The 15789-nt window shown below is 40.8% G+C and overlaps 1 protein-coding gene across 5 annotated transcripts in view; it reads left to right on the top strand.

The window, feature by feature from the left end:
• lrp1bb (low density lipoprotein receptor-related protein 1Bb) overlaps positions 1–15789 on the top strand; it is a 263247-nt gene that overhangs the window by 80195 nt on the left and 167263 nt on the right. For all 5 annotated transcript variants that reach the window (XM_084907632.1, XM_084907630.1, XM_084907631.1 and 2 more), the window contains one exon: positions 12285–12422. In XM_084907632.1, the coding sequence (XP_084763758.1) occupies positions 12285–12422 (138 nt within the window). The remainder of the gene's footprint in view (positions 1–12284; positions 12423–15789) is intronic.

Raw genomic sequence — 15789 nt, forward strand, 5'->3', positions numbered from 1 at the left:
GAGGCAAAAAATGGCTTATTTACAGGCTGATGATCAATTGATTTACCCCGTGGGCCAGCACACCAATTTGGGCCCTGGAACTTATTAAATAGTGTGAAATATATATACATAAATGCAAAGGTCGAGGCTTCTCACTAAATCTATCCAGAGCCTTTTTCTTTGAAGGGTGTGTGGTTGGTTTGCAGTGTCACCACCGCGCCTTCACTTTGGATTATTAGTTTTTAAATCTGACAACAGCTGGAGACACAAACCAAGAGAGTCTGAAGATTTCTGTGTTTATTCATGAGAAATCATTCAAGCATGAACTTGAACTGTTTGGAAAAATATGAAGGAATTCTGTAAGTCGCCCAAACTTAAGGTAGGAGTGTCCTGATCGGGTGCTTCCATCTGCACTTGTTCATGGAGATGTTCGCACTGTGGACCTGAATCAAACGTTTATGGGCTGCAGCATAGTGGTTCAAGGTTCAAGGTTCTTTATTTGTCACATGCATAGTTATACAAGTATAACACACAGTGAAATGTAGCCTGACACGCTCCTCGACATGTGCAAAAATATATAAATAAATAGTATATACATTGGGTGAATGTGCAGTAGTAGCAGCAAGCAGGTGAATTCTGTACATTAATATGAATAGACATCTGACTATTTTACAGGATAGGCAATATAAACATATTTAAAATTAAAGGAATTTTGAATGTACATTGTGCCTGGTTTAGAGTGTCTGGAAGAGAGTCCTGTCTCAGTCAATTATAGATGATGTGAGAGGGCGGGTGTGTGTGTGTTTAGGGCCTGGATGGCTTGGGGATAGAAGCTCCTCTTGAGTCTCTCTGTCCTTGCCTGGATGATGCGGAACCTTCTACCAGATTGCAGAAGTTGGATGCTCTCCACAGCGCCTGTATAGAAAATCCTGAGGATCTTTGGAGAGACCCTGAACTTCCTCAGTTGTCGTAGGTGATACAGGCGCTGCCTAGCCTTTTTGGTCTGGACCTGAATGTGGGCAGCCCATGTCAGGTCTGAGGAGATGTGGACACCAAGATACTTGAAGGACTGCACCCTCTCCACTGGAGCTCCATTGATGATAATGGGCTTGTAGTCTCTGTGCTGACCCCTTCTGAAGTCCACCACCAGCTCCTTGGTCTTGCCGACGTTCAGCTGGAGGTGGTTGTCCCGGCACCGTGATGCCAGATTCTTCACTTCGTCCATGTAGGCCGCCTCATCGTTGTTGGAGATGGCGCCCAACACCACTGTGTCGTCAGCAAACTTCACAGTGGTGTTGGAGCCGTGGGTGGCCACACAGTCTGAAGTGTAGAGGGAATAGAGCAGTGGCGAGAGGACACATCCCTGAGGTGCTCCTGTGTTGATATTATGGAAACAGCATGTGTCCATAATAATAATAGTGGAGTGTTAAACAGACTAACCACATTTGCCCCAGGAGTTAATATTAAGAGTCAAACTGACATCTTATTTAAATATCATGTACAGATTGTTTCATAAAGTGTGTGTCAGCAGGTTTGTTATAATAAACTTTTACAGAAACGTTTTCAGCCACAAGGCTTCAAGACGGGTTTAGTTAAAAGAAACCAATGACACTCCACAGAAGATGAGAGACAAATGGCTCGTCTATTGTGTTTCTTCTGTAGAAAATCTCTTTAAAGAACAGCTCCAGTTCTTTCTTTTTTTTCTAAAAAAAACAATAGCGACATGCCCATCTGTACTCTGAGAGGTTTATTTGTTGCTGTTATTATTCCTCCCTAAAGCAATTTCAGTGTAAGTGAAATCCACACTTCCCATTTTGTGCAAAAGCAGCATTCAGTTCAGCAGCAGGATAATGTGAGGCCCTGGCAGTTATACAGCTGTAGATTCATACAAATCACATGTCTTTCAGTAATAAAGCCAGGACGACACACACACACACACACTTCAAACAATGCTTTAAGGACATTTTGTATCGACTTGTGAGGCCCTGAAGTGATATATTAAGATGATTTTTGAGACCAGTGAACAAAAACACATATAAGATGTTTCATTTGTTGTATTTTGAGTTGAATCACATCTTAATTCAAAATTCAGCGCAGACACTAATTAAAACACATCTCTGGCTCCAGCCGTGCTGAAGCTCACTTCACTGGGAAGAAGCCAGTCTTCCCATCACGTCCATCCTGTGATCCAGCGTCACGGTGATTAACTGTCAGATGTTAAACGAGCGCACTGACAGCAACACTTTATAAATGAAGACGCTTGTAAACCGATGTTGGAGATGCCCATGACCATTCAACCTTTTCATATAACTCACAGAAGCGAGTGTGATAGCTTCTTCTGAAATTAATCGAAGCAGCTTGTATGATCCGTGTACAGCACAGTGACTGATGAATGAAGTCTGTGTGTATTTTTGTTAGAAAACTACATTTCCATAGAAACACTGTGTTTGTGTGCAAAGTAAACATCTGCATTAGTTTTTATTATTAATATTATTAACAGCAGAAAAAATATTTAATAACATTTTCATGCATGTCTTGATTAATAATGTTATTTGATGTGTTGCAGACACACATGCTGAGTGTCTGTTTGTTCCAGCATCAGATCCTGTGCAGGTTTCCAGCTGACAGTGAATTCAGCACGTTTCCATAATAATAACTGGTTCCATTCAGGCAGGCTGTAAACGACTGTTTATTTATGTCTTTAATGAAACTGCAACACAGTGACTGATTTTAATGGCATCATTATTCTCACTGAATACTCATTGTAACCTCCAAATGCAGTTCATTGTATTTTAATACTGTGACACGGACTGTAGAATATTTACATGACATTATTAACATTAACACCGTATTACTCATCACTGTATTCACTTATTTGTTTACTGATTTTCAGTTAATGAAAACTGTCAGTTTTTTGTTTTTCTTCATTTGTCTTTATTCTGTGAAGTGCTGTGTCATTATTCTGTCCTGCGAGTGCTTATTTCTCTCCAGAGGCTGATGTATTGATTCTTTGCTGTACAGTATATGGCTGTCATGGATGCCAACACCTGCCTTATTCCTCTGTGCAGCAGAATGAAACTGGGAATTATGTGTGGGAATAGATTTGATGGAATACTCAGTATAATTTACAGGAAATAATAAGTCATTGCACACAGGAAATGAGTCAGAGGGGCTCTGTGCACATTATTATTTGGCTCTCACTGACTGCACCCAGCACATGTAGCAAGTAGCAAATAATGGGGATTTTCATTTGGTTGATTTTGACCCGGACAATGTTTTATTCAGCGGAAAGGCACTCAATCTGGAATGTTAATGCAACAAAGGTGAGACAAGATTTAAGGTTTTGACATCAGCACAAATACTTAAACGTATTACATTTTATTTCTATTTTATTATCATTATAATAACACATGGAGAAGTGTAATTTTACATTCATTCTTTTAGTAGAGCCACGTTTCAGGAGTACGCTAAAGAGGATCAACAGATAAAATACATAAAGACATCAAAGGTTATGCTCCTATCACATGTTATTCATCATATCAATATCATTATGTTCACCCCAACATGTGCAGCTATGTTTTCCATTCATGCAGATCAGGGCCTGGACTGGACAATCAGACGCACTGGATGTGTTTGGAAATTCATTCGTGGAGTTTTATTGTGTTTTTGAAGACGTTTCAGAAGCAGAGACAAAAACATTTCAGTCTTTTTTATAAACAAACTGTTTGTCAGTATGAATAGTTTTGGAAAATTCTGTAACAGACTGAATAATCTGTGTGGTTTGACTGGTTCAGTCGATGACGTCATCGTTTAAGGGTTTGGCTGTTTCACTGTGTGATGGTTGTCAGTGTGGTGACCCACCAGGATCAGGTGCAACACCCTGTTGGGGTTTTTTAAAAAGCTGTTGTGTTGCAAGTTTAAGAATTGATCATGTCAAAAGAACAAAAACATTACCAGTTACATATGGCCTGCCCAGTATACGTGTCTTACTGGCCTGTTTTTCCTGTTAACAGTTACACTATTAAAAAAAAAAAAGTTTTATAGAAACTTTCGATTATGGTTTGGAGTCAAACGTGTTAATCTTTCTTCACAAACAACGTTTTCTTTTGTCCTTAAAATGAAAGGAACTTTTAGCCCGTGCAGACATTTTAAAGGTATTTATGTTAACAGCAGTTATTATTTTAGAGCCACTTCAAGAGAAGATGGCACAGGGACAAGGCCGCGTGGAAACGCTTGCACAGGAGTAAAATGATGGTCTTTTGTCCCTTTTGATGCTGAGGAAGTCTGCATGAGTTATAAGGCACAACATATATTTCTTTTAATCTATCACAGATTAAACATTTAGTCATCCTGTAACGCAGAAAGTTTGTTTCACTGTGTGGAGGAGTGCAGTCCTTGAAGGCTCTGAGTAGTGGGAAATAATGCCTCTTTGTTGGGGGGTCAGACAAACACAGAAGAAAAAAAAGCAGCTCTTTCAGCTGACTGCAGCATTTCAAATACAAAGAATGTAAAGGGTCACACAGGAAAATAATTCTTTTAAATAGCCCTAACTACCACTGGGCCTTTCATAAAGAGGCCATGCTGAGGAGAGCTGTGCTTTAGGCTTGTTCAAATGTAGCTGTGATGGCAGCAAACTCATGTTTATCACATTGCACATAATCAGCTTGCATTTTTGTAGTTCACTTTGTTGCCAGGGAACTGTTGAAGTCTCAGCAACATGCTTTGGATGACGCACTTATTTTGTGACAAGTAGCGGCAGTGCACATTCATAAGCCGTCCAAGGTTTGTCTGCCTTGTGGGTGCAAACAAATCACGCTGAGGGTTTGGAGGCTCATCAGCGGCGCTCTCACATGGTAGAAATATACTGTTCAGCCACAGCATCACGGAGGCCAGGCAGGATAATGCAGGCATGACAGCAATCATGACTTCACATCATATACGTGCTGATGAGTTAGCCATTTATAGGACTTCTAGATTCACACAAACACACAGCAGATACAACTGAAATATGAATACACCCTTTACACTGGGGGTATTCTTCCACACCTGTGACACAGCTTATGAGCGATGTGAGAGATTTATGTTACCACCACGTGCTGCAACCTTTTTTACTGCTATTCTGTGAATCCTGTGAGAGTCAGCACTGCTGCTACTACTACTGCTATTACCAGGGTCACAGTGTGCAACACACCAAGATCCGCTACGATGGCTGTGGCTAACGACACAAACACAAAGCTGGCTGGAGCTGAAGTTCCACAGCATTTATACCAGCAGGTTCCTGTGGTCCACTGACCATCTCAGCCCCACAACAGCCCACAGGTTGTTTTAGTTTTAGCCTGTGTTTAATGTGGCAGAAAAAGTATTTTAACACAGCAGAGAACGAGAGCGTTTACTCTCATTCAAAGTGATCTCAGATGAGTCTAAAACCTGCTCAGCTCCGTGTCACGTGTAGGGCTGCCACAAACGATTATTCTGATAGTCGACTAGTCAGCGATTATTTTTGCGATTAGTCGACTAATCAGATCATCATCCATTGGACGTAAAACGTACAGCTTATTGCACCAGCAGCATCTGCTCTTATATAACTATCATTAGCTTACAGCTTTAAGTGTTTAAGGTATGTGCTAACTAACAATAAAGACAAGATGATAGTTTATTAAATTTTAATGAAATTTGCAGATTGTTTCGGTGAAGTTTAATAAACTCCTTGCTATCTAAAATATAACAGGACACCGGAGTAAATTCTCGAGCATCTCACACTTCTGATAATCAGCTGTCTGCTTGACGTTTATTCAGCTATGTAAAAACTATAACTTTAATCTCAGCCAAACCGATTTACTCAGGAACAAATAAAATACTGAAAAAAAAGCCAAACAATAACATTGTTAAGTTATCTAAGTGACTTATATATCATGTTTAACCTGAGTAGTGAAAGACGGCGGTGGGTTTGAAAACGATTTGCCGGGAGTCCGGTGTTCTCACGGCTCTAGTTAGCCTTGCCCCCGGCTCGCTATCGAGCTAGTGGGTAACAGAGGTCTCCGAAAACGTCGGAGCGCTTTTGAAAGTATGTGGTGTCTTGATAAACTGAGCAGATATTTGAGGTTTACACAGCTACATTCTCGCCTGAAAATATGTTAAACGTTTATTTTGTGACCCAGAAAGAATAATAAGAGTAATATTAAAACTAACTAGCTGCCGCCATTGTTGGAAACTGAGCTGGGCTGCGCTATGAATTCTGGGACACAGCTTCTTCTTCTTCGGGGTTTAACGGCAGCTGGCATCCTTGTACATGCAGTGCTGCCATCTTCTGTTTCAGTCCGTTATTACACTCTTAAACCCTACTACTTATTCCTGCGTCTTTTGTGATCTTACAAAGCTTCAAACGACGCGTCGACTATTAAATCAGTCGTCGACGATTCTGATAGTCGACGTAATCGTGACTAGTCGACTAATCGTGGCAGCCCTAGTCACGTGTCAGCGTTCCTAAATGTCCTTTCAGGAATATTTCCCTGGGTTTCTCTTGGACAGCTAGCTGTGTCTCTGCTCCTCCTCTGTGTCGGCTCTTTTTTCACTACAGTTTGCATGAATATGGTCGCCCATCGGCGTGAAATGACTGGTTTTCATACAGAATTAGTCCACGGAGTAATCCGCCATCGCATTTAGCTTTTTGAGCTCTTATTGCTACAGGGCAAGTTAGTCTCACGCATGCACGCTGGTGCATGTGGATGAATATGCTGGGTGATTAGGTCAGCTGGCAAGTTTTCCCTAATGAATTTTTCCAAGCGGCTCCCTTCTGTGTTTACATAAAGTCAGACTCGACACAGAAATGACTCGTGTCAAATATCATTTGCAGAGTTGTAGCAGCGTCACTCTTCTTGTTTCCCCGTACAGTATATCTGCAGTGATGAAACATGGATTCACTGCAGCCGGTCATATATGAAACACAGCAGGTGAAATAAACTAGAATAATCATTTAATGCCACATGTCTGAACCACAGAAACAATCACTGCTCGTGTTTATTGTCTCACTGACATGCAAAGATGTTTTTCTCTGCAAGTAAAGTGAGAAAGCACTCGCCTGCACTCGCCTGCACTGGCCTGCACTGGCCTGCACTCACCTGCACTGGCCTGCAGGTAAAGCACAGTGCAGTGAACGCTGTTGCTGTTGCCGTCCCTGCTGTTCTTGATATTTTGGCTTTTGATCAGATTGAGCCAAATGATGTGCACATGTTACACGGCTCATGATTAGATTAGAGATTTATGCAGAGACGATAACGAGTTTAAAGATGAGAAATGTATTCTGTACAATAGCTAATATCACTGTAATTGCAGGATTTACTACAAAAGAGCCCGATGCTGTTATAAAGCCATTATGGGAACAACACTGGTGTTGCCTCAGGTCGGGTGTTACCATGCCTCTTTGATCGCCAACTTTAACCATAAATTAAGGAAATGAAATCTTTATTTCTAAGGGATATGATAAATCCCTGTACTTGCTAGTTCAAGGAGCTTCCCCTGCTGATAGGCTCTGTGTTATTTTCTTTTATGAATTCATTATTCCACACAAACTGGCAGCAGCTCAGATTAACATGATTATCATAATGAACATTGCAGCTGAAATTCCCCCCTAGAAGCCTCTCATTTTACATTAAATAGAGGTATTAGTTTGGCCCAGCTGGTTTCTCCTCATTCACTTCTCAAAGTAGGAAAATAGCACCATGATTTTTAATTAACATGTATAAAAAACCTCATATATCCAGTTTCTTCTGTGTATGCAAATGAAGGCTGTAGACGAGCTATTCCAGCCGTCACAGGGTAACACAGAGTGACAAACACCTCTGACCTCGTCAGGATCACTCATTAACCTAACACGCAGGTCTGTGGACGGTGGGAGGAACCCACGCAGAACATGTAAACTCACATAGATCGGGTCAGGCCAGGATTCAAACCAGGAACCCTTTGGTTGTGAGGTGGCAGTATTAACTCTACTGTGAATGATTTTTAATAAGCCTGAGGCTGTTTGGGTTTGTTTTAAACGGAAATCGATTAATTCCAACATGTCAGCGTTTGTATTGTTACCGTGCTGACATTAACGCTCATTATGGGCGTTCCCAAGATGAGTGTGTGAACCCAGTCTTTTTCCAGAGTGGGCTGATTGTGCAGGAGACATGTTTTATGACCAAGAAGTGGGTGCACACGTCTGACACATACAGGGTCAAATATGTGCCAGCTTGCACATTCCCACCTCCCTCGTGTCCGCATGGAGAGGTGCAACAGTGCAGCAGCTCGGTGCATTAATGGAAACACAAACAGAGGAGGAGGATTAAGCCACACGGGAGCATTCATGAAGGATCACTGCGAGCTGCTAGATGCTGACATGTTAACCGGGGAAACGCACCACTGAGCATCTGTTTAGCCTTTAAAAACATCGGAGCATCTTTTGTGTGACTGTAGAAAGTATTTCTAAAAATATACATGAAGGAGGTGTGGATGAAAATATAATCGTATTAGCCAAATACTCGTGATGTTTATGCTAATTTTTCCCCAGATTTGGAATCTTTACATCTCCAATAAATAAACAAAAGTACGACAAACTATTTTCAAAGAGATTTAACCTCAATAACAACACTTAGTTCCTACCAGCTGAGCGAAGAATAACCAGGAGGAGGCATCAGTCTTTGTATCTCAGTCTCTATACTGACAAAAGCTTTAATCATTCTTTAATAATCCGAATAATCTAAGCTCAGTCCAGAACGCAACAGCAATGTGTCTGATGCCATCGGTGACTTTAAGTAATGTGATTACATGTATCTTTTCCATGTAATTTAGTTACACGAGTACGATGTAAAACACTAAATTTAGTGGAATGTGGTCAAATTAAATTTGCTTAATTGGCACATATTCAGTTTAAACCAAGCAAATCTCCTTAATAAATATTTCAGTTACATTTTTACTGTGAGGGCAAAGAATCATTTCCTGAGTGTAACTTGCTGTTACAGTCTGATGCCCCTCACACTGTGTTGGAAGCAGGCCTGAGCTGCTGTTGCTGATAAATGGCTCAGATATGGGCGTTTGTAACCTGATGTAGGTCATCTGGGTGTTCCACACTTACAACGCGGACCCAGAGGAGCTGTGAGTGTCTCTCTACCATGTAAAGTGATATCGGCCCTCTTTAAAGTTTCTGCGTTTTAGTTTATTTTCAAGAAATTATCTTTTAAATCAGCCTCCTGTCATGTTCTTTGAGCCAGTGTGTGACGAGGGTGATGCACCTTTGCAGGGTTCGTTTTGCATCTAACAGAATAAGGATGTTTTTCCCTTTGAATTTCAACAGTTGTTCTTTCACTGTCACATCTGATGTTCTCATTGCTGAAGATCTTTGGTCTCAGAGAAAAGTCTGATCTCTGCTGTCGCACCATTTCCCTCCTGTACAGGTCATTTTGCCTGATCGTGGCCATGCAGCAGCGACTAGTCACGACCTCTAACCTGGTTCCAAAGCTCTCATCCAGTTCCCATCCACATTATTTAGTTTCACACTACGTCTAAAGCAAAAAGTCACGAGAAGTGAACAGATGGAAAATTCTGTCAATGAGAATGAATTTAACAGATGAAAAATTTGAGCTATTTCTTTTTGCAAGGTTGAAATTTTGAAAAATGTTTTTCTTTTGTCTAAAAATCATTTTTATCTTTGAAATTCTGTTTGGCCCAAGTTGTTATTACTTTGTATTCTTTACACCAGATCTGTTATCTGTTCATTATTAGTAGTATGTGTCTTTACATATAATAACACAGGCAGCTGTTTAATGCACAGTGGTTTCATTTTAAATAAACTACTTTGCGTTGGGATTGAATGTTGCTCTTTTCTGGTCATATTTTTCTAAAATCACACAGGTGAGCTTATAGGACACCTGAACCTCTAACAGCTTAGACAGAATAAACAATACAGTTGGTGTCTTTGGCTGAGACCCCGATGGATCTGTAATGCTGACCAGTGAAAATGATCACATTTCTTTCCACCTCTCACTAGTTGCCTGAAAAAATGCATTGAAGATTTTGCCAGATCAGACGTTTTTGTGATGAATAAATGTGGTATTTAAAGCGATTTGTCCCAGAGATGATGCAAATCTGTGGCCAGTCGTTCTGCTCTGCAGTCGCTCTTTAAAAACCTGTGAGAGAAGCTCAGACGTGAACCTTTCTTTCCTGGAAGCAGGTCTTAGTGGGTGTGTTAATATCCGTAAGGGGGCTTGTGCTGATTTGCATCTTTGTGGCTTATTGGGACACTAACTGGAAATCAATCAGTGATATGAATTATATTTTAAAGTTAAATATCTGCTCTGAAAGAAGTGTGTGGCAGCAGGTATGGCCCTGCTCACAGTAACACAGCTGCACTATTGACACCAGAGAAAGAGATTTTATTTTAACTTGTTGCTTTGTTTTTGTAAGTTAACACGTTTTCATGACACATTTTAATCTTTATCACACAATTTTTATTTGTATTTATTTTTAGCATATCTGACTGGGGTGCACATTTCCTCTGTTTAAGGTTTTATGTTTGTCAGACACTCATTCCAGCTGACATTATTTTATACAGATTAATATGGCTAATTGTTTAATTTTTAATCTTATGCTTTATTCTGTGGATCTCACTCTTCAGTTCGACCCTTTAGACACTTAGTTTGGTGATTTCAAAGACGATGTCAGGCGCTTAAAGAGACGGTCTTCATTTCTAATAATCTACAGAGGAACATATATGATGAAGCCTAATCCTCTACTGTATATTCCACTCCAAGCGATCATCCAGTGTAGTACAGTAGGCTGCCAATCGACAAAGGAGTTGTGGCACCTCAGCCATTGAGAGACCATCTGTGTTCCCCTGTATGACAGCTCAGAGCCGCTGAATATTCATGCGCCATCCCTCCGCTTATCGCATTAGATTAGAACCCATGCGGCGAGAAAGGAAAGGCAGAGGAGGACAACACTGATATGTTGTCAGAGACCCTTACAGCTGTGTGTTAAATAGCAAATTAGCCAAATGGACACTGGAGCAGCGGGCTGAATGCTCTGTGACAGAGTCCCTCTCTCTGCGTGTGTCCTGAAGCGTTTCCACTCAAAGCTTTACTTCACATTTAACGCCCAACAGAAGGAGATGTGTTTGAGGTGAGAGTGTGTTGTTTCCAAATGCACGAGGTGTACGTGCATTTTATATTTCTCAGTACATAACTAGAATGCACAAAACCCCTAGCAGTGTTTTAAACATGAAGAGTTACAGATTCCAGATTCGTCTTGTAGAGAGTAAGTTAGGTTTCAGGTCCATCCTGAAGCCTCTGACAGCTCAATCTGAAGGACTCGTGTTCCAAACACATTCTGGGTCCCAGCTGACACGGCTGCTGTTCATGTGAAATATAAACTCTCAGAGACAAGGTCACATAGAGCTGACTTACCTAAATGTGCCATAAAGAGTGGGAATCATCAGCGCTTGAAGGGCTTAAAGCCAAGACACATTCATTAAAGAACATCACTCGTCACTATTTCAAGGTAATAAAATCCTTGGAGAAGAAACGAACATGTCCACATGTTCCCTGTGTGAATCTGCAGGGCTCTTTCCTTGGAATAACCACATTAATTGCTGCATTCGTAACTTTACAGTATGACAGGTGACAGATAATCATCCGGTCAGCGCGGTCCGAGTGTGCCGGGATGGGAGAACTCTGGGGATTGTTACAGATCTCATCACATGCACGATAAATCTTCCCATTAAGTGCCTGCAACAGCACACTGGTAATTGATATCAATGTAGTTAAGGTGGTGCTGTGACACATTTACTGTGCCGGTGTATTGGTCAGCTGTGTTTTATGTGCTCTGGTGGCTGCTGCGTGAACGAGGGTCACCTACGGGCCTCGTGAATCCTTAAACAGCTGCTCCGTGCCGTTTGGCTGGCTGACGGCGAGAGTCGGGCCGTTTGTTATAGGACGTCACCGATGTGTCTGCAAAGCAGTGTGGCGAACATCTGTTGTGTGTAAAGAACAATGCTGTGAAGTGCAAACACATTTGCATATGTATAGGTTCCTCGTCCTCCTGTAAAAGAGGTCTTGGAGTATCAGCATTTTGGGGAGACGCAGGAAAAAACACCCAGTAAAAGTGATTACGTGCAAGAAATGCAAATGATTACAATGAAATATGCTGTTTTAATTAACTATGGCCTTTTTGTCTCCACCGTAAATGATTTTCCTTATGCTTAAAGTTCATTTAGCAAGCATGAATTAATAATGTTAAAATAAATGTTGGTCTTTTTGTTCTCGCTGCTTTAGGTGCACGAGAGGTGGTGATCAGATGTCCCCTGAATCACATACAGTGTACCGGGACAAAAAAATGCATCCACTTCAACAAACTGTGTAATGGGGCTCGAGATTGTGAAGACGGCTACGATGAAGGAGTTCACTGTCGAGGTAAGAGTTAACGGTGTTTTCACATTCCCTTTGCCTTGGGTTTGAGAATACATAAATTAATAAGTATCCTCATTATCGCGGTAATTAGTCAGATCACACTCATCATATTGGGATTATTAAGATTGTGGAATTTACTTTACCCGTTGAGTCAGTATTGGATTTGTATAATAGCTGCGGAAAATGCTTCACTTTTATTTCGTGCTAATTTGCTTTGCATTAGAGATTAATTATTTAAACTACGGCCATTTAAATGTGCTTTTCCTCCATTATGGAAGTTTGAGGATAATTTTCACATTCAAACCGATGTGCACTGTTAAACTCATAAGTTTTAACTGCAGACATGAATCTGTGAAACAGTGCTTCGAGCTGGCACGTTGGAACTTTTTGGGTGAAACTCTGCGCCAAGGTGACTTTCTATCATCCACGCTGTCAGAGCAGGCAAGAGAAACAGCGGGACGGTAACACCAGGTGTTGTGTTGTACACAAGTTTTTTGTTGTTGCTCACTTTCTTAGCAAGTGGACCAAGCTGCTATGGACACCTGGCTTCTGTGATAAGGCAGCATTTGCCTCATGATTGGTGCAGTCTTGGCACAACAGTAGCTGCTGTCTGGCTGAAAACACCACCTTTTCTGACCTGTAAGACAGTCAGAGTCATGCTGGGCTTTGTCTCTGTGTGAGTGCTAGATGCAAGGAAGTGGTAGCTTCTGACTCTGAGCTGTGAAGACTGAAAATGTCTTGTTGTTGGCACGAGGCACAAAACTCGACAGTACGCTCACACTAAACAGTAATTGTGTTGTTTTTAAAAGTAAGCCCTTTTTAGCCCTCTGTACTTCAGCATAATTATGCTAGAATTTTATTTCCAGAAATAAGAGGAAATGGGAAAAACACTGTAAACACCTAAATGTAGCTAAAAAAAAAAGCTGCTGATAAGTTGCTGTTATAAGATAATTTTAATCTGCAAACACAAAAGCTCTTTCAAGCTATATATGAGCAGGATTTGTAAATTTAATTTTCATCATCTTCCTCTTCTCTCACTCCTAACCTGTGCCAGCAGATGGCCCCGCCCCTCCCTGAGCCTGGTTCTGCTGGAGGTTTCTTCCTGTTAAAAGGGAGTTTTTCCTTCCCACTGTCGCCAAAGCGCTTGCTCATAGGGGGTCATATGATTGTTGGGTTTTTCTCTGTATGTATTATTGTAGGGTCTACCTTACAATATAAAGCACCTCAAGGTGACTGTTGTTATGATTTGGTGCTGTATAAATAAAATTGAATTAAACTGAATTCTCCTTCCTCACCTCCACCGTATCCTCTTCCTCCTCACCTGAAATCTCGTCTCCTGAACTGAAGTCGGGAGTGTCCATAAGCATTCAGTTCAGTTTTATTTATATGGCATCAAATCACAAAAGTCGCCTCAAGAAGCTTCATTTGATCATACTGTAAAGACCCTACAGTAATAAAGAGAAAACCCCAACAATCAGACGACCCCCTATGGGCAAGCACTTGGAGACAGTGGGAAGGAAAAACTCCCTTTTTAACAGGAAGAAACTTCCTGCAGCCATCTGCTGCCACCGGTTGCAGCTCCTGATATTGTGGCAGTTAGTTATTGTAACCACATTAGACAGGTAACCCTCCCACCTCTGAACAGCTGCTGTAATGTTAGCTATAAGAGCTAAGCTAATGTTATGCTAGCTTCTGTCTCTTTATACATGTCATACAAACGGCTAAACCTGTCATTTTTAAGGTGTAACCTAACATTAAAGCTTAAATATTCATGCTAGGATAAGACTTGGTTTGGACTTGAAAACAAAAGTACGATCCAGCTGTAACAGCACAGCTCGCTGCTTGTGTTTCTGAGCTACACAATGCTATTAAGGGATGACACGTTATTGCCGATTATCTGCACGGCAAACTAAAACGAGGGGTCTGAAACCCCTGGTCTGATACTGTTTTGTGTGTGTGTGTGTGTGTCTATGTGTGTCATGTCAGACTTAATGAAAATGCAAAAGGCCACCTGGGAGATATGCTCAAGTCAGCACTAGCAGCGCGCAGAGGGACGGTTTTGCAGGCTCAGGTATCTCCTGCCATACTGGTGCTAAAGTGTGTCAACAAATGCAGAAAAATGGCAGTTAATCCATCGATGCTGGGAGGACAAGGTGATAAAAATCTATCAGCTGCTAAATCTTCTACTTGATTCTACGACTGTGCGTAGTGTGTTCAAGGGAAGGAGTGGATGAGCAGGGTGTGTGGTCGGTTTGACTTTCCTGCATTTTGAACAAAGCTTTAAACCTTTTTTTTTTTTTAACTCTGTACAGAACAAAGAGTAACTATAAAGTACTTTTAAACATTCAGCTTTTCTGCCATTTAAAAAAAGATACCAAAGCATTGAAAGTATCAGTCACACAGACGTGTTATGGGGGTCCTGATTCACTAACTCCATGTATCTCCTACAGTAAGCAGTCCCTATAATATTTTTAGACTGGTCTTTTCTGGCTCATTTCAAATCTAATTAGCCTTTATGTCCATTTTCCAAATTATTATTTATCTTAACTTGTAAGGGCTTCAGTAATGACTTCTATATATATGAAGGAGCTCCTGCATGTTATTTTATTTTGTATATTACACAAGTCATTATGTGGTTTTACAGATCATTGTTTCAAGGCCTCCTACGGACACTTAAAAAACATTATTTTTACCTATAGCTAAAAATGCAGGATAAATGAAGTGGCAATGCACCCAGAAGCATGGAAACACACTCTTTCATGCAGTGGCTTAATTTGAATGTACTACTTTGCATTTCAAGTTTCTGAACAGTGTGTTGGAGTCAGGATGTCAGGGATTTTAAACCCCACTCCCACTGTGTTTTTCATGTCTCACAATTTCTCTCTGACATTAATGAGAACATTTTATTAGCCTGCTTTCACCATCAACACAACAGATGGCAAACAGGTGAAGTGTGTTTAGGAATCTTATACAGCACATGTGAGTGTTTCTGTGTAGCTCATCAGAACTACCCACGATGCACCTGGATTTACTAGTGTTTTAGTTATGAGCACAGATGGGCAGTGACGCGAGAAGATGTGTTTGAGGTGTGAGTTAATGAGTTAACAAGTAATCGGATCACCTAGTACTGTAATCCGATTACTTTTTTCAAGTAACTTACTAAAGTAAGGGATTACTATTGCCGGGCAAACCCCCACCAGCCCCACTCCTGCTAAACAGGTGATTTAAGAGACACTGAATCTTTGATTTTATTTATTTTTTACTGTGTTTTACTTGAATCTATTTGAAAGACTGAGTGTAAACACACACAAAAAATATTTTATATGCTGCAATATGCAGGAAATAGGTTTACATGTTAAACACATTTCTT

Source organism: Perissodus microlepis, chromosome 16 (assembly GCF_051167445.1).
Source record: "Perissodus microlepis isolate ML-2025 ecotype Zambia chromosome 16, ASM5116744v1, whole genome shotgun sequence".
Lineage (NCBI taxonomy): Eukaryota > Metazoa > Chordata > Actinopteri > Cichliformes > Cichlidae > Perissodus > Perissodus microlepis.